Source organism: Babylonia areolata, chromosome 21 (assembly GCF_041734735.1).
Source record: "Babylonia areolata isolate BAREFJ2019XMU chromosome 21, ASM4173473v1, whole genome shotgun sequence".
NCBI classification, from domain to species: domain Eukaryota; kingdom Metazoa; phylum Mollusca; class Gastropoda; order Neogastropoda; family Buccinidae; genus Babylonia; species Babylonia areolata.
In genome coordinates this window covers 11,520,676-11,543,116 of record NC_134896.1, presented here as the reverse complement: position 1 = coordinate 11,543,116, position 22,441 = coordinate 11,520,676, and the positions used below count along the sequence as shown (strand labels likewise).

The following is a 22,441-nucleotide window of genomic DNA, read 5'->3' as shown; positions in this document are numbered from 1 at the left end:
CATTTTCTCATTAGGTCAGCAGGAAAGCTGTATATTCTGGACTTCCAGTCCAATGTCCTGACTTTGTACTACACAGCCTTCAAGCTTTGAAACTACTCTTGACAGCTGTCTTTTTTTTCTCCTTTGTGACTCAGACTTTTTTTTATTTCTTATTTTTTAATGGTTGTAAATAACAGCAGTATTGATTCACTTGATATTTCTCTGTTGTCTCTCTTTTGCTCTCACTCTCACTCTCACAGACACACACACAATGCTTACACACACACACACACACACACACACATATGCACACACACAATGCTTATACACACACACACACATGTACACACACACACGCACACACACACAGATGAAAATATCTATAATGTGTTGTACATTTGGTCACATGTAAATTTATTAAGAACAGTAAATAAATATTATATATATATATATATATATATATATATATATATATAAAAATTGAAAAAAAGAAGAAGAAAACATCTCAACAGAAGTCAACCATAAAAAAAATCCAGAAAAAAAGACCAAAAATATCAAACCTTGGCTTTGATGATGAAGGCAAAGCAGCAGCAGCAGATTTTGTCATCTTGTGCCTGAATAAACAGACCAAAGAAAAGAATAACAATGAAGAAAAAAAAAACACACACTAAAAAAACACAAAAAGCTAACAGCACAACTGAATATAAAAAAAAAAGTCTCACACAGCTTTAAACCAATCAGTTTCAGTTTCAGTAACTCAAGGAGGCGTCACTGCGTTCGGACAAATCCATATACGCTACACCACATCTGCCAAGCAGATGCCTGACCAGCAGTGTAACCCAATGCGCTTAGTCAGGCCTTGAGAAAAAAAAAGGTGAATAAATAATAGATAAGCTTAAATAAATAAATAAATAAATAATAATTTTGATATAAAAAAGGTAGTAGTAATGATAATAATAAAAAAAAATAATAATAAATAAATAAATAAATAAATGTGTACCTATTGTATTTTAAACCAACCAACCATCAGTCGCATTACCATGTAACAGAACACGTCGGCCAACCATCCATCCAACCAACCAGTTCAACACAAGCAACCAACAGTGTAGACCTGGGTACCCATCCATACAACCAGCAATCCATCAAACCACCCTCCCACCCACACTCCTACCCATCTCATGAGCTGATCTCTGCCACAACCATCAGGAGATGGCACACACTTTTCTGGGTACCCATCCATCCATTCAACCAGCTATCCATTCACACCCCGCACTCCCCAAAACTTCTATCCATCTAATCAATAATTTTCTCCACACTGTCACAACCACCAGCAGATAGTACAGACTTTTCTGGGTACCCATCCATCCATTCAACCAGCTACCCATTTTACCCATCCAAACTTTTATCCATCTGATCAATCATTCTCCACACTCAGTCACAACCACCAGCAGATAGTACAGACTTTTCTGGGGTACCCATCCATCCACACAGCTACCCGCCCACCCACCCAGCCACACTTGCTCCTACCCATTTGATCAAGCGCTCTCTGCACTCAGTCACAACCACCAGCAGATAGTACAGACTTTTCTGGGTACCCACCCATCCATCCATTCAACCAGCTACCCATTTTACCCATCCAAACTTCTATCCATCTGATCAATCATTCTCCACACTCAGTCACAACCACCAGCAGATAGTACAGACTTTTGTGGTTACTCATCCATCCATTCAACCAGTTACCCATTCACCCATCCAAACTTCTATCCATTTGATCAGTCATACTCCACACTATTGTCACAACCATCAGCAGACAGTACACACTTTTCTGGGGTACCCATCCATCCGAACAGCTATCCATCCACCCACCCAGCCACACTCGCTCCTACCCATTTGATCAAGCGCTCTCTGCACTCAGTCACAACCACCAGCAGATAGTACAGACTTTTCTGGGTACCCACCCATCCATCCATTCAACCAGCTACCCATTTTACCCATCCAAACTTCTATCCATGTGATCAATCATTCTCCACACCATTGTCACAACCATCAGCAGACAGTACACACTTTTCTGGGGTACCCATCCATTCAAACAGCTATCCACCCACCCACCCAGTCACACTCGCTCCTACCCATTTGATCAAGCGCTCTCTGCACTCAGTCACAACCACCAGCAGATAGTACAGACTTTTCTGGGTACCCACCCATCCACCCACCCAGCCACTTGCACCCCTACCCATTTGATCCAGCGCTCTCCAGACTCTGTCACAAACAAACATGCTGCACCTGTCAGCACCCCCCCCCCCCCCCACCGCCCTCCACACACACACAAACACACAGAACAGTACATACCTTTCAGGGTACAGGCGCTGGTGAACCATCACGTTGTGTGTGGTGTTGAATTGCAGGAACCCTCTGGACCACACAAACCACCATCAGCAGTGTATCAGCAGTTGTATTGTATTGTATTGTATTGTATTGTATTATATGCTATGCTGTGGTATGGTATAGTATGGTATGGTACTGCATTGTACTGTACTGCACTGTATTGTACTGTATGGTGTTGTATATTGTATTGCATTGTATTGCACTGTATGTATTGTTTTGTATTGTATTGTATTGCATTGCATTGCACTGCATTGCATTGTACTGTGTTGTGTTGTGTTGTGTTGTGTTGTATTTATTGTATTGTATTATTATTGTCACAACCAGTTTCTCTGTGTGAAATTCAGTTTGCTCTCTCTGAGGACAGTGTTTCGCTAAAGTGCAGAACAACTCCTTTTTTCCTCTTCTACTGTTTTCTGTCTGCAAGTGCATTTGCTCTGTCAAAGTGGATTTTAAAAAAAATATATTTTTTTTTTTATTACACAATTTTGTCAGGGACGACCCTTTTGTTGCCATGCATGGGTTCTTTTGTGTGTGCTAAGTGCATGCTGTACACAGGACCATGGTTTATCATCTCATCCGATCGACAAGTGTCCGTACCACTACTCAATGTTTAGCGGAAGGAGCAAAAGTACTCGTGACTGGTAGCTTTCTTCTTCTTCTTCTTTTCATTTTGTTAACCCCTTGGCTGCTGCTGATTACTATGTTTATTTATAGTATGCTGTTTCATGCCCGTGTTCTCTCAATGTGGTTATTGCATGTGTATGACTGTGAACATTATACATGAGGTTGAAGTCAATTTAACATTTAAAAATTTAACCCTTTAAAAAAAAAAATTATTCATTGTTGAATAAATATGATTCTTGTACATTGTTTATGTAACATATACTACACATGAATTTCTCTTATTCGAGATAACAAAGCATTCTGTTTGATATATGTCATATCCTCGTCAGAGGGACTGTCGTCACCTCTGTGAGTTAAGACTTGAGATTACAGGTCAGGATGACATTCTTTATATGGGATTCCTTCCTGTGCGAATTACATTACTTTTGTTCTGGAGAGACAGGCGCAATTGCCGAATGGTTAAAACATTGGACTTTCAATCTGAGGGTCCTGGGTTCGAATCTCGGTAACGGCATATGATGGGTAAAGGGTGGAGATTTTTCTGATCTCCCAGGTCAACATAAGTGCAGACCTGCTTGCACCTGAACCCCCTTCGTGTGTATACACAAGCAGAAGATCAAATATGCACGTTAAAGATCCTGTAATCCATGTCAGCGTTTGGTGGGTTATGGAAACAAGAACATACCCAGCATGCACAGCCCTGAAAATGGAGTATGGCTGCCTACATGGTGGGGTAAAAACGGTCGTACACATAAAAGCCCACTCATACATACAGGTGAACGTGGGCGTTGCAGCCCATGAAGAAGAAGTGTTCAGGAAAAATCAAAGACACCACTCAAGAATACACAAAAGTAGCGTCTGCACATATATCAGTCACACCACACTGATGTCTTTCTACCAAGCCTTACCAGTCAAAGGGTTAAAAGTTTGTTTCTTCTCACGACCCTCTTTTTTTTTTTTTTTTCTCCCCTTCTGAATTTAGTACACAGCTGGTATGAGTGGTATGTAAGTGCAATTTTGATGCAAAAAGGAACAAGAAGAACAAGTTGATAAATAAAAACAGCATATCTTATATTTCCTTGAAACTAGACACACACACAAACATGCAAACACACACACACACACACATGCATATAAACATACACACACACACATACATATATACATATATGCACCCACATCCTTCCCCACCCATCCTCCCCCTCCCCCCCAACCCCCCTGCCCTTCCCTGTCCACCCTCCCTATTTCTCCTGCCCCCAAATAACTGCCTCAAATTAAGGTAGCACAGAAAAACACACATGTACACATGAAAACACACATGCACATGCCGGGGAAGATGCGGATCCAGCCCCCACTTCCACCCACCCACACCTACCCACCCACTCCTCCTCCTCCTCCTTACCCGTGCTGATCCCAGGTGTCGGGGCTGGGAAAGATGTGGATCCACCCCCCCCTTCCACCCACCCGCACCCATCCACCCACTCCTCCTCCTCCTTAGCCATGCTGATCCCAGGTGTCAGGGCTAGGGAAGATGTGGATCCACCCCACCTTCCACCCACCTGCACCCACCCACCCACTCCTCCTCCTCCTTACCCGTGCTGATCCCAGATGTCAGGGCCGGGGAAGATGCGGATCCACCCCCCCCCCACACCCACTCCTCCTCCTCTTTACCCATGCTGATCCCAGGTGTCAGGGCCAGGGAAGATGTGGATCCACCCCACCTTCCACCCACCCACATCCACCCACCCACTCCTCCTCCTTACCTGTCCTGATCCCAGGTGTTGGGGCCAGGGAAGATGAGGATCCAGCCCCCCCTCCCACCCACCCACACCCACCCACTCCTCCTCCTCTTTACCCGTGCTGATCCCAGATGTCAGGGCTGGGGAAGATGTGGATTCACCCCCACTCCCACCCACCCACTCCTCCTCCTCTTTACCCGTGCTGATCCCAGGTGTCAGAGCTGGGGAAGATGTGGATTCACCCCCACTCCCACCCACCCACTCCTCCTCCTTACCCGTGCTGATCCCAGGTGTCGGGGCCGGGGAAGATGCGGATCCAGCCCCCCCTCCCACCCACCCACACCTACCCACCCACTCCTCCTCCTCCTTACCCGTGCTGATCCCAGGTGTCGGGGCTGGGGAAGATGCGGATCCAGCCCCCCCTTCCACCCATCCACCCACTCCTCCTCCTTACCCATGCTGATCCCAGGTGTCGGGGCTGGGAAAGATGTGGATCCACCCCCCCCCCCTTCCACCCACCCACACCTACCCACCCACTCCTCCTCCTTACCCATGCTGATCACCGGTGTCGGGGCCGGGGAATATGAGGATCCAGCCCCCCTCCCACCCACCCACCCACACCTACCCACCCACTCCTCCTCCTTACCCATGCTGATCCCCGGTGTTGGGGCCAGGGAAGATGAGGATCCAGCCCCCCTCCCACACCCACCAACTCCTCCTCCTCCTCCTCCTTACCCATGCTGATCCCAGGTGTTGGGGCCAGGGAAGATGAGGATCCAGCCCCCCTCCCACACCCACCAACTCCTCCTCCTCCTCCTCACCTGTCCTGATCCCAGGTGTTGGGGCTGGGGAAGATGCGGATCCAGCCCCCTCTCCTACACCCCCCCTTCCACCCACCCACACCCACCAACTCCTCCTCCTCCTCCTTACCCGTGCTGATCCCAGGTGTCGGGGCCGGGGAAGATGCGGATCCAGCCCCCCCTCCTCTGCTCCTCCTCCTTGAGGCGCCTCATGATCTTGATCTCCTCGCTGTTCAGCCCCGCCATGCCCCCGCCACCACCTCCTCCCCCTGCCTTGCCTGACTGGCCCGAACCCAGGCCCCCCTGTGTCTTTCCGGCAGAGCTGGCTGACTGGGGCCTCCCCTTCTGTCGATCGAAGCACAAAAGGTGATTTGTGTGTGTGTGTGTGTGTGTGTGTGTGTGTGTGTGTGTGTGTGTGTGTGTGTGTTGTGTGTAGTGTGTGTGTGTGTGTGTGTGTGTGTGTGTGTGTGTGTGTGTGTGTGTGTGTGTGTGTGTGTGTGTGTGTGTGTGTGTGTGTGTCTGTGTGTGTGCATGCATGCGTGAATGTGTGCGGATGCATGTGTGTGTGTGTATTTCTGCATGAAACATAAATGACTGAAATGCACTTTTATAAAATTTTTAATACCATAATAACAATATGGATGACAGGTAAACAAATGCAACACAATGAAACAATGGAGGATTATCATAATATTACCGGTTCATTAAAATACAAGAAGTAATGGTGTCATCGTTTCTTCAGAAAAAAAAAGAAAACTATCATTGCTGTAATGACTAGTGTCAGTTTTCTGTAATCCACAATGATGTATTTGTTCTTGTGTGTATAAAAACGAATTATGCAACCAGTAAACTAACTACCCACTAAAATCAACTGATCAATCAGTGACTCATATTTTTCAAAGCTCAGCAAACTATATGAACTATCTGTGCATGTGCTGTGAGTAACTGAAATTAAAACTTCAGTAAATAATACACATTTGTTATTGTAGTGTAGTGTAGTGTAGTGTAGTGTAGTGTAGTGTAGTGTAGTGTAGTGTAGTGTAGTGTAGTGTAGTGTATTGCATTGCATTGCATTGTAGTGTATAGCATTGCATTGCATTGGACTGGACTGGACTGGTACTGAATTGCATTTATACACTTTTCACGTTAAAATTATTCAGGAAGTCACTTCAATGAACACCAAACAAGCAAGGTATAAAGTCAAAATAATATCATTTGAGATTAAGTGGTCTTTAAAAAAAAAAAAACAGACAAAAAACAGAAACAGCATACAGAGAAAAATATATTCTCAAGCATCTTATTTGGTAATGCAAACATAACAACACACAGAACTAAAACAAATACAGAAAGATTTTGTATAATAATATAACAACAGACACAAATACCTGATAAAATAGGAATTAACAATGTCAACTCTAACTTTACCTCTGTCTTGAATTTGCTTTGGATTTAATTTCTGATATATCATGTAAACCCATTAGTTTGTGTCCTGTGTATTGTGGTAAAAATAAACTGATAAGCAGTGAGTTAAAAGAGAGAGACTGAAAGTAAAAAACAGTAATAGGGACATAGAGAAAGAGACAAGAGAACCTGATTTCAGCCATTGTCAATGCCCATCCCCCCTTTTTTTTTTTTTTTTTTTTTTTACACAGGGAAATAAGTCAAACTTTAAACAAATTAAAAACAAGAAAAAGACAGAGAAGGAATTGATTATTCAAAGTGCGATGGCAGAAAGTCACGTGGAAAGAAAGGAAAAGAAAATGATACCCTGGAATGTTAAATATCCTGGAATGTTATCCCAGGAATGTTAAATATGCACAAGACTAAGAGAACAACAGGCCTCAGGTGTTTAATGTGCAAAGAATCATGACTGGACCCCCCCAACCCCATCCCCCCACCCCTCAAAAGCCAAGTCATGAACTAAGGTGGAAACATCATACACTGACTGATCAAAATGATTTGGGAGGGGAAGAAGAAGAGAAAAAAGAAAAGAAATATGAAACACTCACAAACACAGACACACTCTCACACACACACACAAATACACATGCATATGAACACACACACACACACACATGCACACATACATATGTACACACACACAGACACACACACACAAATATACATGCATATGAACACACACACACACACACACACACACAAATGCAAACAAAAATATGTACACGCACACAAACACACACACAAATACAAACAACCCCCCCTCCACCAGAAGCACCCCCAGGAGACTCCACTCAAGCATGTACTATGCCATTTCCATCATAGAGATTTACAATTAACACAGAGCAAGTCAGAAACAATCCTACTGATGGGAAAAAAAAAAAAAAAAAAAGAAGAAAAAATCAAACACACATGAAACAAAGAAAGTAAAGCATGAAATTCCTCACAACCTACACAGCTACCACACCAAGCATCATGACACATCTAATCTAGAAAATACAGAGAGAAACTGATTTGAAACTGTATCTATATAGATGCTAGATTCTTTATGCCTGATGACACATCTAATCTGAATCTGAATCTATATTTACTGCTCGATTCTTTATGCCTGATGACACATCTAATCTGGATCTGGATCTATATTTATTGCTCAACTCTTTATGCCTGATGACACATCTAATGCGGAACATTCAGAGAAACTGATTTGAAACTGGATCTATATACAAGCTGGATTCTTTGTTCGATGTGGAGTGATGGCCTAGAGGTAACGCATCCGCCTAGGAAGCGAGAGAATCTGAGCGCACTGGTTCGAATCACGGCTCAGCCGCTGATATTTTCTCCCCTCCACTAGACCTTGAGTGGTGGTCTGGACGCTAGTCATTCTGATGAGACAATAAACCGAGGTCCCGTGTGCAGCATGCACTTAGCGCAATAAAAAAAAACCCACAGCAACAAAAGGGTTGTTCCTGGCAAGATTCTGCAGAAAAGTCCACTTCGATAGGAAAAACAAATAAAACTGCAAACAGGAAAAAAAAAAAAAAGAAAAAAAGTGTGGTGCTGTAGTGTAGTGACACGCTCTCCCTGGGGACAGCAGCCCGAACTTCACACAGAAGAAACCTGTTGTGATAAAAAGAGAAATATACAAACACAAAATATTTAGCCTGATGCTTTGGTGCAAAGTAAGAAGCCTCTTTCAAGTGTTCCCAAGTGTGAATCGATCTTTATGACATTCACGGAAGATGCTGTGATAGAACTGGCTGGGTGTCGAACTGGACGTGACGTCTGATCAATGATCAGGGATTCAAGGCCCCTGTTTTGGGGGCATGGGCGTTTTGTCCTTGGGGAAAGGAGGCTTCACCCCAGTTTTCCTCACCCAACCCAGGTGTGAATGGGTTTCCTGGCTCCAGGTAAGAAGGTAATAAAAGGGTGGAAGGTGAGGGCTGGCCCCCCCCCCACCCCCCCACCTTCCTATGGATATTAATTCACTTCCCAGATGGCTATAAAAAGCTATGGGACTTTTGACAATTAACCTTTTATATATATATATATATATATATATATATATATATATATAAAATGTATTAGACATTCAAGCCAAAAAAACAAAAAACAGAAAAAAAAACCCAAAACAACCTGACTGACGTTAAATGAACTACAGAAGCTAACTGCAGAAAATGTTCTGAATCTGACAACAACAACAACAACAACAACAACAAAACAAAACACACAAACAAACAAACAAAAAAATTTAAGAAGCATGAATGACTAGAAATGTCTGGTGACTGACGAAACACACACACACACACACACACAAAACAAAAACAACAACAACAAAAAAAACAACAACAAGAAACATTACCACTCTTTTCTAAGTTCTTTGGAATCTTGAAACAACAACAAAATGGGTAAAAAAAACAAAACAACAACAACAAAAAACAAAAAAAACCAAAAAAAACCCAAACCCAATAGACACAACATATAGGAGATTGGAGAGAAAAAAAAATCCAACCATACCAAAAGGATCACCACATTAATGTACATAAGACACACGGTCCCCCAAACCACTTCAGAACCAAACTAACCATTCAGCAGTACACCTTTCTATCGCTACTCTGTGGTGGAGAAAATAAGACGGAGGTGTAAAAAAACCTGGAAATATACCTTCAAAAATGCAAAGGGCCAACCACCTCCTGCTCCCTGAAACCATTGTGTTTGCATGTACTCTGAGACTATGAGGATTTGAACACTCTGAGACAATGAGGATTTGAACACTCTGAGACTATGACGATTTGAAGATAACATGGTATTTTGTTGTTGTTGTTTGTTTTGTTTTTTGCCAAACTTGGAGATTAAGTTTAAGCCACCTGAAGCGTTTACCAAAACCAACACAAACAAGCAAGCATACACACACACACACACATACAAAACTGTATAAAAAACAAAAACAAACAATAATAAATCAAATTATAAAACAGCTCTGGTTCAGATTAGGGCTTAGCACAGTAAATGACCCAGGGCTTCTGGTAAGCTACAAATCTTGGTGGTCCTGGGCACTCTTTTACAGTAATTCTAGGGGGTCCCAGACTAACCTTCAGAGGATCCCTTTCATGCCGCACACTGTAATCACATCTACATTGTTACACACATACAAAAGCCGGCATACTTTCAAGTCATAATCAACTGTTTCTGAAATGCTGAAGAGGAAAAGTTTCAGTTTCAGTTTCAGTAGCTCAAGGAGGCGTCACTGCGTTCGGACAAATCCATATACGCGACACCACATCTGCCAAGCAGATGCCTGACCAGCAGCGTAACCCAACGCGCTTAGTCAGGCCTTGAGAAAAAAAAGAAAAAGAAAAGGTGAATAAATAATAGATAAGCTTACATAAATAAATAAATAATAATTATAATATAAAAAAGGTAGTAGTAATAATAATTAAAAAAAAAGAAAGATAACAATGATGATAAATAAAGGGGAAAAAACAACAACAACTGTTCTTCATAGCAGGCGATCCGAGAATCAGACTGACGCCCCCATACAGGAGAAATCTTTTAGACATCCAAGGGACCCACTGAGTGAAGATGCACTTCATTCTTTCCACTTTCAATGTGTTAGGGACGCATATCTATGCGTCATCAGAAGCCCTGAATATTGTCCTCGGTTTGTGTAGAAATTTTGTTGTGTGTATTGTTTTCTAAGGGTCATGGACAGCATTTGTCCTGGGTATGAGATTAGGTTTGGTTTTGAGCACACAGAGAGAGAGAGAGGCTTTTTGTTTGTTTGTTATGTTTTCTGCAGCTGGAATAATTTTGTTAAGGAAAGAGATTTTGCTTTATTAGCTAAAACGATGGCTTTTGAACAGGATTTGCTTTGGGAGCAGAGGCATATTCACAGTATATTCAATGCCTAATTCATTTATTTATTTCTCTGTTCATTTCTATTATTGCTTATAGTTGTAGTCCAGCCAACCACACTGCACAAAGCCATAGCAGGGCTGAAAAACTTAAATCTTAATTTGAGAGAACTGGTCTGTGTGTGTGTGTGTGTGTGTGTGTGTGTGTGTGTGTGTGTACATGTGCATGAATGTATGCATGTGTACCAGCATGCGTGCACACACATGCATGAACATATGCACACAGAACGTCACAACCACAGAATATTTGCAATTAACTATTTCCAAAAGCAACTGAGGTCATAACAGTGAAATAAGCAGGAGTGGAAAACTACAGCACTATGAATTACAGAGCAGATCACGGCAAACTTGACTGATCAAAGATTACAGAATCTCCAGAAACAGAAGAGGCGGAGACAGATGACTGAAAGAAAAAAAAAAACACCACAAAAATAATAGACAATGAATTTTAAAATGTAGAGAAAAAAAATCAAACAATGAAGCATAATACCTGATCCATAAGATCAGATCTTTAAAACTGATAATTTTTCTTCATAAAAAAATCTGTTTATGTCTAAGATTGCTGAAAAAGAGCTCATTAATCCACAAGGATTTTACCCAGAACCAGTCACATGTTCTGACCCTGGCATCTGACTTTGGGGAAAAGGATGCGACAGCACACATACATTTCCATATTATGCAAATCCGCACACACGGCAGTAAATGACGTATATATACCAACGCACATGTTTATAAGTGTGCATTAGCCCGAGATCGGTTTTAGATTATGCGTACATATTTTCAATGCACACACATACACACATGCACACTAAAACAATGAATAAATACAAAAATAAAGTATGCACACATGCATGCACAAATACGTGTGTGTGTGTGTGTGTGTGTGTGTGTGTGAGCATCAAAGACAGTTTCATGACAGTAAAGCAAGACTCAATAACAATGGCCCATCCATCTGACCTATTCCCTGTCACCAAGGGAGTGAAACAAGCACTGCCTATCTGCAGCATCTTCACTTCTCTGCCAAGGTGTTCACAGCATTCTCACAGACCAGTGCTGCCAACACTGTGTGTCCGGCACAGAACGCATGGTCGCTTGTTTGACCTCACAAACTTTTGTTGTTGCTGGTCATACGTAAATGTTTACTGCCCTTGCTTACGTCCAGCAGAATGAAACTAAGTGAAAGTCCAGCGATGTTGCGCCTGTCACGCATCAAAGACGGAATTCAATTCTTCCTGTAGGTGGACACCACACCATGCCAGGCATGGAAGCCGTGAACCTTGCAACAACTGTGCCCTGCCCTCAATGTCGATGGCTAGACACTTCTTCTTCTTCTTCTTCATTCTTGGGCTGCAACTCCCACATTCACTCGTATGTACACAGGTTGGCTTTTACGTGTATGACTGTTTTTACCCTGCTGGATGGCTAGACACACCACGACTCACGCTGCTGCAGTCACTTTTTCCATGACAACGAAGTCTCTTTTTCTTTTTCTTCTTATTCTTTCTTTTTCTTTTCTTTCTTTTCTTTGGGGGGTGGGGGAGGGGAGGGGTGGGGGGTGGGGGTGGGGGTTGCCCCAGAACTTGCGACATTTTGTTTCCTATATTTCAGTGATGATGAATGATAACAGGGGGCGATGGATAAGCTGCTGAAGGGGGTCCATTTAGGTTTGGAACTACCTGACAAGGCTGTTGTACTCTTGTAATAATATATCCTGGCATCAACCAGGTCTGAGAGGTACAGATACCAGCGGTGTTGGTCATGAAATTTGAGTAACACTACCAAAACCACATCCATGGTGGATCAGTGGATGACATCTTGACTGTGTGGTCCGAGCCTTCTCATTTGAGCCCATAGTACACTCCACTCTGGGTAGGAGCAGACCATAGGGTGAAAAAAAGAAAAACAACCTCTGATGATGGGGCTGGAACCCACATCCTCCCAGCTGTCGGTCCATGATGCTGACTACTTTGCCATGGGGGGCTGGTGTTTCTGATGTCTTTGTTGGCTTCAACGGCTAGCCATAATGCTGTGTGTGCATGTTTGCAAATGTTTGCTGACATGTCATTTGTTTCCTCTCTACACATGCATTCCAGCACGAGTAAATAAGTGTTATTTCAAGCCATCTTATACCCCCCCGCACCCCCCTCCCATGACCACCACAGCTCCCAAGCAAAAAATAAAAGAAATAAACACATCCCAAAAACCCCCAAAGTTCACACACACACACACATATGTACAAGGTTTTTACCCAAACTGGAGGGGACTGGAAACAAAAACCATCAAGAATTTTTTTTTCTTAAACAAAGCATAGTTCTCCTTATTTTCATTTTCTCTCTGTCACTCAAAGAAGAGCAGACATTCTCATATTGCCATATTTGAACACACACACATACACACTAACACACACACACACACATTGAGATACACACACACACACACACATGCTTTGTCTGTAAATCTTAATTAATGTGTGAAGTTTTGAATATCAATAGTTGTGTGTGTGTGTGTGTGTGTGTGTGTGTGTGTGTGTGTGTGTGTGTGTGTTATTCACTGGTATGGCATTGATCATGCTAAACTATGGGTCACACACAGCTCAACATATTTGTAAAAAAAAAAAATAATAATAATAAAAAAAGAGAACACAGGCAAACAATAACCAGTTTGCATTAATTAAAACATACAATCAATAACTTCCTTGACAAAAAAAGAGAGAGAGAAAAAAAAAAAACCAGCATCAATACAGTCACAAGCAATAACACTTGATCAGTCCCAGTTAGAGATATGCGAACAAAAAAACTTTCAGAACGACACATCAAAATAACAACGAAAAAAAATAATAACAAATTGACAGAAAGCACAAATATAAAGAAAAAAAAAAAGAACTTTTCTTCATCAAAAAAGAAAAAAAAAGGAAGTAAAAAGATACAAATCAGAATCATTATCAATCTCAGCGGATAAGGGAGGCAAGCCAAGCGAAGGGAAACCACTCACCGTTCTGGCAGATACTGGCCTAGTAAAAGCAGTCTGATTGGAGAAAAGAGAATGCTACAGTAACAACACATCATGCAATCTGACTGACAACATACATAGAGAAACAGAGTGGCAGAGTGAGAGACAGACAGAGAGAGAGAGAGAGAGAGAGAGAGAGAGACAGAGACAGAGAGAGAGACAGACAGACACAGACAGACATACAGACAGAGAGGAGACAGAGACAGATGTGTATACAGATACACATGTTTTTTTCAATATAGGTCATGGCCTCTCATGAAGGGGTGGATAAATAGAACAGAGAGACAGAGTGACAGAGAGAGAGAGAGAGAGAGAGAGAGAGAGACATATATATATATATATATAAAGATACTATACGATACGATATGTTTATTTATTCAAGAAAAGGCCTCGGCCCCATTTGAAGGGGGTAATATACAAGAACCATTTAGCACCAAACACATGTCAGACATATACACGCACGAAAAGAGAGTGAGAGAGAGAGACAGAGACAGACAGACAGAGACAAAACAGAACGGGAGAAAGAGACAGACAAATGAGGAGAGAATACGACAGAGCGAGAGAGAGACAGGCTGCAATATTCAGTCATATGATGTCATCATGTAATCGTTTTTGTCGAGGCTGTTTATTCACCAGTGCATTTACTAATTAGTTTATTTAGTTATGAAGAAGACTTTTTCAGTCATTCATTCACTTATTCATCTATTCATCCAGTCAATCTTCATATCTAAAATCTCCCAGTCAGGATTCCGGAGACTGTTTCAGTACAAATGGCATCCCTATCTTCTGGAAATTCAGTGCAAGAAATTTCCTCTTTTCTATTGCTCGTGATATTGCTAGTTTAGCAATTTTAGACATTGCATGCCTGTCATTCTGTATTCTATATTCCACACACACACACACACACACACACACACGCACAGAATTATGTTTATGTTCAGCTTAGTTGGTTTATTTTTATATCTTCTGTTGAAAAACTGACGGAATGGTCAATATGAGAGGCATGGCATAGGTTTATGTGCATCAGCATGATTGTACTTGTGCTTAAACATATAAATACAGGTAGACTGGGAAAGATTAATGTACTACTGGATACAAGTACAAATAGGTTGGGAAAGTGGAATCTATTCAAAGATATGTGTACTTTGCAAATTGAAGAAGTTGACTCTATTTCAACAGATAAGATAAGTATAGGAAGACTGGAAAGATTAAGTCAATGATAAAAAAAACAAACAACAGCGGACAGGTTTAAAGTGTTGCCTCTATCATAACATATGGATAGGGGTAGGTTGGGAAAATTGAATCTATTATAAGACATACGTGCAAAGAGGTAGAGTAGATTGAATCTGTCATGACGGGCGCAATAGCCAAGTGGTTAAAGCTTTGGACTGTCAGTCTGAGGGTCCCGGGTTTGAATCTCGGTAATGGCTCTGGGTGGGTAAAGGGTGGAGATTTTTCCGATCTCCCAGGTCAACATATGTGCAGACCTGCTTGTGCCTGAACCCCCTTCATGTGCATATGCAAGCAGAAGATCAAAATACGCACGTTAAAGATCCTGTAATCCATGTCAGCGTTCGGTGGGTTATGGAAACAAGAACATACTCAGCATGCACACACCCAAAAACAGAATATGGCTGCCTACATGAAAGGGTAAAAACGGTCATACACGTAAAATCCCACTCGTGTACATACGAGTGAACATGGGAGTTGCAGCCCATGAACGAAGAAGAAGAAGAATCTATCAAAAAATGCAAATACAAGAAGGCTGGGAAGAATGCATCTATCATGAGGTATTGGAAAGGCTGAATCTACTGTATGATAATTATAGATACAGGTAGGTCTTATTACCCCAAGTAAACTCTAGTTTGTATGGAAAAAAATGTGTTGAAATTAAAGATAAAAAAAGAAAAGATTTTGGTCCACTACAACGATATCATAAATGATACAAGATTGTTTATCAAGCAGAGTTTGAAACATGCAAAATTTTCTGTTGTGCTTTTGAGAAAGGAAGAAAAAAAAGGAGAAAATTTCTGTGAAGAGACGATCACCTTGACCTGAAAACACCATAAACATGAAAATGATACAGAACTAATGTTCACAACAATCGACACTCGATCTGTATATATATATATATATATATATGATAGTCAGTTGTGTCTGACTATGACCATCAGATATATATATATATATATATGATAGTTGTGTCTGACTATGACCATCAGAACAGCAGAGGACACAACTGCTGTTCCGACTATTTGGGCTAGAATTTGATTATAGTGGAGAGTGTCTTGCCCAAGTACATCCCCACTCTCTCGGCCAAGAGGGTTTTAGGACAGTTGGCGCTGGGATGGTTCCCAAAGGCCAGCTAGCCCACAAGGCTGCAGCACTAAGAGCCAGTGCAATTTTGCCTCTTAGTTTGAGAGTCATAGTCCTTCACAAAAGACTAAGCTGTAAATGGTTTCCCATTGACTGGAGAAACCATTGATAATGCAGCTCTCACTTTGTTGTTGGCCCAAATGTAAACTGTAAACTTATGTCAATCTGTGATATAAGCCGAGTGTTGGGCCCACTCGATCTGGAATGATTAGGAAATAACGTAGGAATTGTGGCAGTATAAGAATTTATTTTTTTCATGTGCCTATGTTGTTTCGGAACAAACCACATGATGCATTCTGACATTATAAGGACAACCCCTTCTTTCATAAATAAGTTACTGTCTTCCTGCCATGAGGCATTCTGGGCATTCTTTTCACACAGTTAACACCTCTCGTAGATTCTACTGAAGAAAGATTCCTTCCTCCAAGAATGCTCACATCTCTGCTCAAGAAACTGGTCAAATATAACTGAAGGAAACAGAACAGTGTCTGTGTGTGTATTGTGTGACTGACAGCACAAGAATATGACACATTCATTAAGCTAATGACAACCCCTCAGGAACATCACTGTATGAGAAGCAAATTTAAACAATTAGCACCAATAATGGATAAACTTTCTTTCTTTTTTTTTTTCAAAGGTAAAACAAAACGTAAAACACGCTCTAAGTGCACGCATGTTATTGCATATTCATTTGTGCATGTGATTTGATGTGTGTGTGTGTGTGTGTGTGTGTGTGTGTGTGTGTGTGTGTGTGTGTGTGTGTGTGTATGGGTGTGTGTGTGTGTTGGAATGTGCACATGAGTAAGTATGGCTCACTATAAACATATCCATGCTTGAATGCATGTGTGTACTTTCATGTGCACATACGCTCACGTACATATGGGTTGGTGTATTTCCATGCAAATACTTTGAAGTACGCAAACATGTCATGCATCCATTTACGTCTCCATGCATATGTGTATGTTTATGTACTGCACATTCACACACAATGTGTGAGCATATATCCCCAATCCACTGCAGCATAGAGACATGCAGATTGATACCTGAAAACATTTGAAAACAGCTGTAAAAAATTTAAAAAAACACCACCAACAAAAAAACACACAACAACAATGTAAATAATTCCAAACTCATGTCCCCAAAATTCTGTTTAACTCATTCTACTCCAGATACGAGTTAACTCATACCATGATTACTTCCCCTGTGGACCATTGCACAAGTATTCTCGTACCAACACACTGTTCTAATTTCGTTCATTCTTGCTTGGTACAGTTGGCATTCTAAACTGAACTGTTTACAGATTCTAGAAGCATGAAAACGAAGCTTTGTTTGAACGATTAAATCAACAATTTTCCATCTGTTTTCGCTGCTTAAGTGAACCACCCAGTTTTTTGGGCAGTGGTCTCATATAGTGCTGCTCCAGGGGAGTTGTTGCAGGCATGTAGCTGTGGGGTAGAATGAGTTAAAAAAAACAACAACAAAAAACCCAAAAAAAAACCCAGACCACAAAACACCAGTGCAGCTCACGTTCAGCATGTGACAGGTGACCAACATGTGGTCACCACAGCAGCAAACTCACCTTGGCACGGCCAGCGATCTTGGCCTGGATCTCCTGGTTCCGGCGGCTCTGTTGCTGCAGAGAACGCATCATGGGGTCGTGGCACACGATGCCTGGCACACACACACACACACACACAGGGCGTCAGATGCTTAGACATAGGCACTAAAGGCTTTATATTATATTATCATCATCGTGGCACACGACACCTGGTGTGCACACACACACAGTCAGATGCTTAGACACAGGTACAGATCGAAGGTTATATATTATATTATCGTCGTGGCACACGATACGTAGCATGCACACACACAGAGGGTCAGATGCTTAGACACCAGGCACAGAATGTTTTATATTGTATTATCATCGTTGTGGCACACAATGCCTGGATCACGCACACACACACACACACACACACACAGTGGGTCAGATGCTTAAACACCAGGCACAGAAGGCTTATATCTTATTATCGTTGTTGTGGCACACAATGCCTGGTGCGCACACACAGAGATGGGGTTGGATGCTTAGACACAAGCACAGAAGGTTTTATAATATATCATCATCGTGGCAAACACACACACAACACACACACACACACACACAGAGGGTCAGATGCTTAGACACAGGCAGAGAAGGCTTTATATTATCATCGTCGTGGCACATGATGCCTGGCACACACACACACACACACACACAGGGTCAGATGCTTAGACACAGACAGAGAAGGCTTTATATTATCATCGTCGTGGCACATGATGCCTGGCACACACACACACACAGGGTCAGATGCTTAGACACAGACAGAGAAGGCTTTATATTATCATCGTCGTGGCACATGATGCCTGGCACACACACACACACACACACACACACACACACACACACACACAGGGTCAGATGCTTAGACACAGACAGAGAAGGCTTTATATTATCATCGTCGTGGCACATGATGCCTGGCACACACACACACGCACACACACACACACAGGGTCAGATCTTAGACACAGACAGAGAAGGCTTTATATTATCATCGTCGTGGCACATGATGCCTGGCACACACACACACACACACACACACACACACACACACACACACACACACACACAGGGTCAGATGCTTAGACACAGACAGAGAAGGCTTTATATTATCATCGTCATGGCACATGATGCCTGGTGCACACACACACACACACAGGGTCAGATGCTTAGACACCAAGCAGAGAAGGTTTTATATTCTATTATATTATCATACCTTCAATTCGCAACAGAGAAAAAATTGCTCCCCACGGAGTTGCTACTACAACGTACCACCACCACCACCAAAAAAAAAAAAAAAAAAAAATGAAATGAAATGAAAAAAAGTTTATCACTGATATATCTTAAGTGTTCTAGTGCAAACATATGGATGACATCACTTATTTTTTTGTTGATAAATATTCATGTATTATTTGGGAAAGTGAATACTGTGTTCCAGATGTCACTGTAAGGAAATGAAATACTATGGGTTTTTTAAGGATAAAATGACATGCCTCACACACACACACACACACACACACACACACTCATGCATATACAATCAGCCACAATGAAAATAATTAAACATGACCTCACAGGAGGCAATTCACTCACCAGCCAAGCTAAACAGGTCACACAGCATGTTTCCCTTGATCTTCAGATCTAGCGGACTGTCACTGGAAACAAAGGATGGGAATAGATGAATAAATAAGCAAATGAATGATTAAACAAGCAAGTAAGTTAAGAAATAAATAGATAAATAACTAAAGAAACGAACAGATAAACAAATAAGTAAATGACTAAATAAGTAATAGATTAATAGATATGTCAATCAAATATGTATCAAACAATTCTTATTTGAGATTTAAAAAAAAATTTAATGTAAAATATGTGTCAACAGAATGTTATTCTGTCAATGCTCACATACCAAATCACAGTCTGCGAGTGTAACAATGCTGATATGTCCACACCCTGAAATAATACCAGGAAATCTTGTGATACAGTTATCAAAAGATGTAAGTCTACAAAATTTATTTACAAAGCATGTTCATATCTCTCAATCACAGTTTCGTTTGTTTTCACAATGACATGATCCTAAACACTATCGGTTTTTTTGCAGGGGACACGTCACACTATGAAGACACTGAACTGTCGTCTGTATGAGATGTACATGGACAGGTACCATATTTTACTGACTATATAATGCGCTTCTGGTTGTTTGAATGCAAACAAAAAGATGTTAACAATTCATAATGCACTGCATCTTATAAGGCACACATCAAAATGATTGACAAAAAGCCAAGCATTGTTGAGTCAGTCAGCGTTGCTGCCGCAGCCGTGCTTTCATCTTCAGCCGAAGCTTACGTTGATGTCAAGGGCCTGACGTCAATCAAAGCTCTCTCCACATGTTGCTCCATCTGTTCGCTGTGTTAATCTCTGCCTTGTTAAATATGTCCTGTCGCCTGCTGCTCCCTGTATGTGTTTTTCTGTGTGAGTTGTTTGTGAACTGTTTTTATTCTGATTCATGGGAAGGTTTCATTCATTTTCACAGCCACGAATGTCATACTTCCAGTAGCGTTTCAACAGATTTTAACCATACATTAGGCGTGATATCAGAAGGCACAAAGGTCGAAGCCGTGGAAAAAAAAAAGCATTACCTTATAGTATGTAAAATACTAAACACACATGGACCTACACAGGTTCACACTACACACACATGGACCTACACAGGTTCACACTACACACACATGGACCTACACAGGTTCACACTACACACACATGGACCTACACAGGTTCACACTACACACACATACACACATGGACCTACACAGGTTCACATTGAACACACATGGACCAACACAAGTTCATACTACACACATGGACCTACACAGGTTCACACTGAACACACATGAACCCACACATGTTCACACAATACACACCGTGGACCAACACAGGTTCACACTGAACTCACATGGACCTACAAATGTTCACACTACACACACATGGACCTACACAGGTACACACTAAACACACATGAACCTACACATGTTCACACAATACACACCATGGACCTACACAGGTTCACACTGAACACACATGGACCTACACATGATCACACTACACACACATGGACCTAAACAGGTTCACACTATACACACATGGACCTACACAGGTTTACTCTGAACACGCATGGACCTACACAGGTTCACGCTATACACACATGGACCTACACAGGTACATACTACACACACATAGACCTACACAGGTACACACTGAACACACATGGACCTACACAGGTTCATGATGAACACACACAGACCAACACAGGTTCACACTACACACACCCATAGACCTACACAGGTTCACACTACACACACCCATAGACCTACACAGGTTCACACTACATACACCCATAGACCTACACAGGTTCACACCACACACACCCATGGACCTACACAGGTTCACACTCCACACACCCATGAACCTACACAGGTTCACACTCCACACACATGGGCCTACACAGGTACACACTACACACACCTATGGACCTACACAGGTTCACACTACACACACCCATGGACCTACACAGGTTCACATTACACACACCCATGGACCAACACAGGTTCACACTGAACTCACATGGACCTACACAGGTTCACACTAAACACACATTGACCTACACAGGTACACACTAAACACACATTGACCTACACAGGTACACACTCAACACACATTGACCTACACAGGTACACACTACACACACATTGACCTACACAGGTACACACTAAACACACATGGACCTACCATGCCAAGGATGGGGACAGGTTGACCTCCAGTACCCAGGGCTTCAGCGAGTCATCCACAAGAATGTCAAAGCCATACAGTTCTGGAGGGGAACACACACACACACACACACACACACACACACACACACACACACACAGAGGAATCAACATCACACACACAGGAACTACTCATATCAACACATGCAGCAACCACACACATCAACACACAACACACACAAACAGCAACCACACACATCAACACACAACACACACAAACAGCAACCACACACATCAACACACAACACACACAAACAGCAACCACACACATCAACACACAACACACACAAACAGCAACCACACACATCAACACACAACACACACATCAGGCAACCACACACATCAACACACAACACACACATACTGCAACCACACACATCAACACACAACACACACATACAGCAACCACAAATATCAACACACATATCAACACACATTACACACATACTGCAACCACACACATCAACACACAACACATACATACAGCAACCACAAATATCAACACACATATCAACACACATTACACACATACTGCAACCACACACATAAACACACAACACACACAAACAGCAACCACACACATCAACACACAACACACACAAACAGCAACCACACACATCAACACACATTACACACATACTGCAACCACACACATCAACACACAACACACACATAGTGCACCCCCACACATTAACACACATTACACACATACTGCAGCCATACACATCAATGCACAACACACATA

The 22,441-nt window shown here is 41.9% G+C and overlaps 1 protein-coding gene across 1 annotated transcript in view; it reads right to left on the bottom strand.

Annotated features, from left to right (window-relative positions):
- The window catches only part of LOC143296013 (tubulin polyglutamylase TTLL5-like), a 98,822-nt gene that overhangs the window by 50,900 nt on the left and 25,481 nt on the right, over positions 1 to 22,441 (bottom strand). Inside the window, exons 13-19 of the mRNA XM_076607752.1 lie at positions 21,659 to 21,740; positions 19,469 to 19,530; positions 17,861 to 17,952; positions 13,888 to 13,920; positions 5,658 to 5,872; positions 2,329 to 2,391; positions 540 to 593 (exon numbers count right to left, since the gene is read on the bottom strand). Of these exons, the coding sequence (XP_076463867.1) occupies positions 540 to 593; positions 2,329 to 2,391; positions 5,658 to 5,872; positions 13,888 to 13,920; positions 17,861 to 17,952; positions 19,469 to 19,530; positions 21,659 to 21,740 (601 nt within the window). The remainder of the gene's footprint in view (positions 1 to 539; positions 594 to 2,328; positions 2,392 to 5,657; positions 5,873 to 13,887; positions 13,921 to 17,860; positions 17,953 to 19,468; positions 19,531 to 21,658; positions 21,741 to 22,441) is intronic.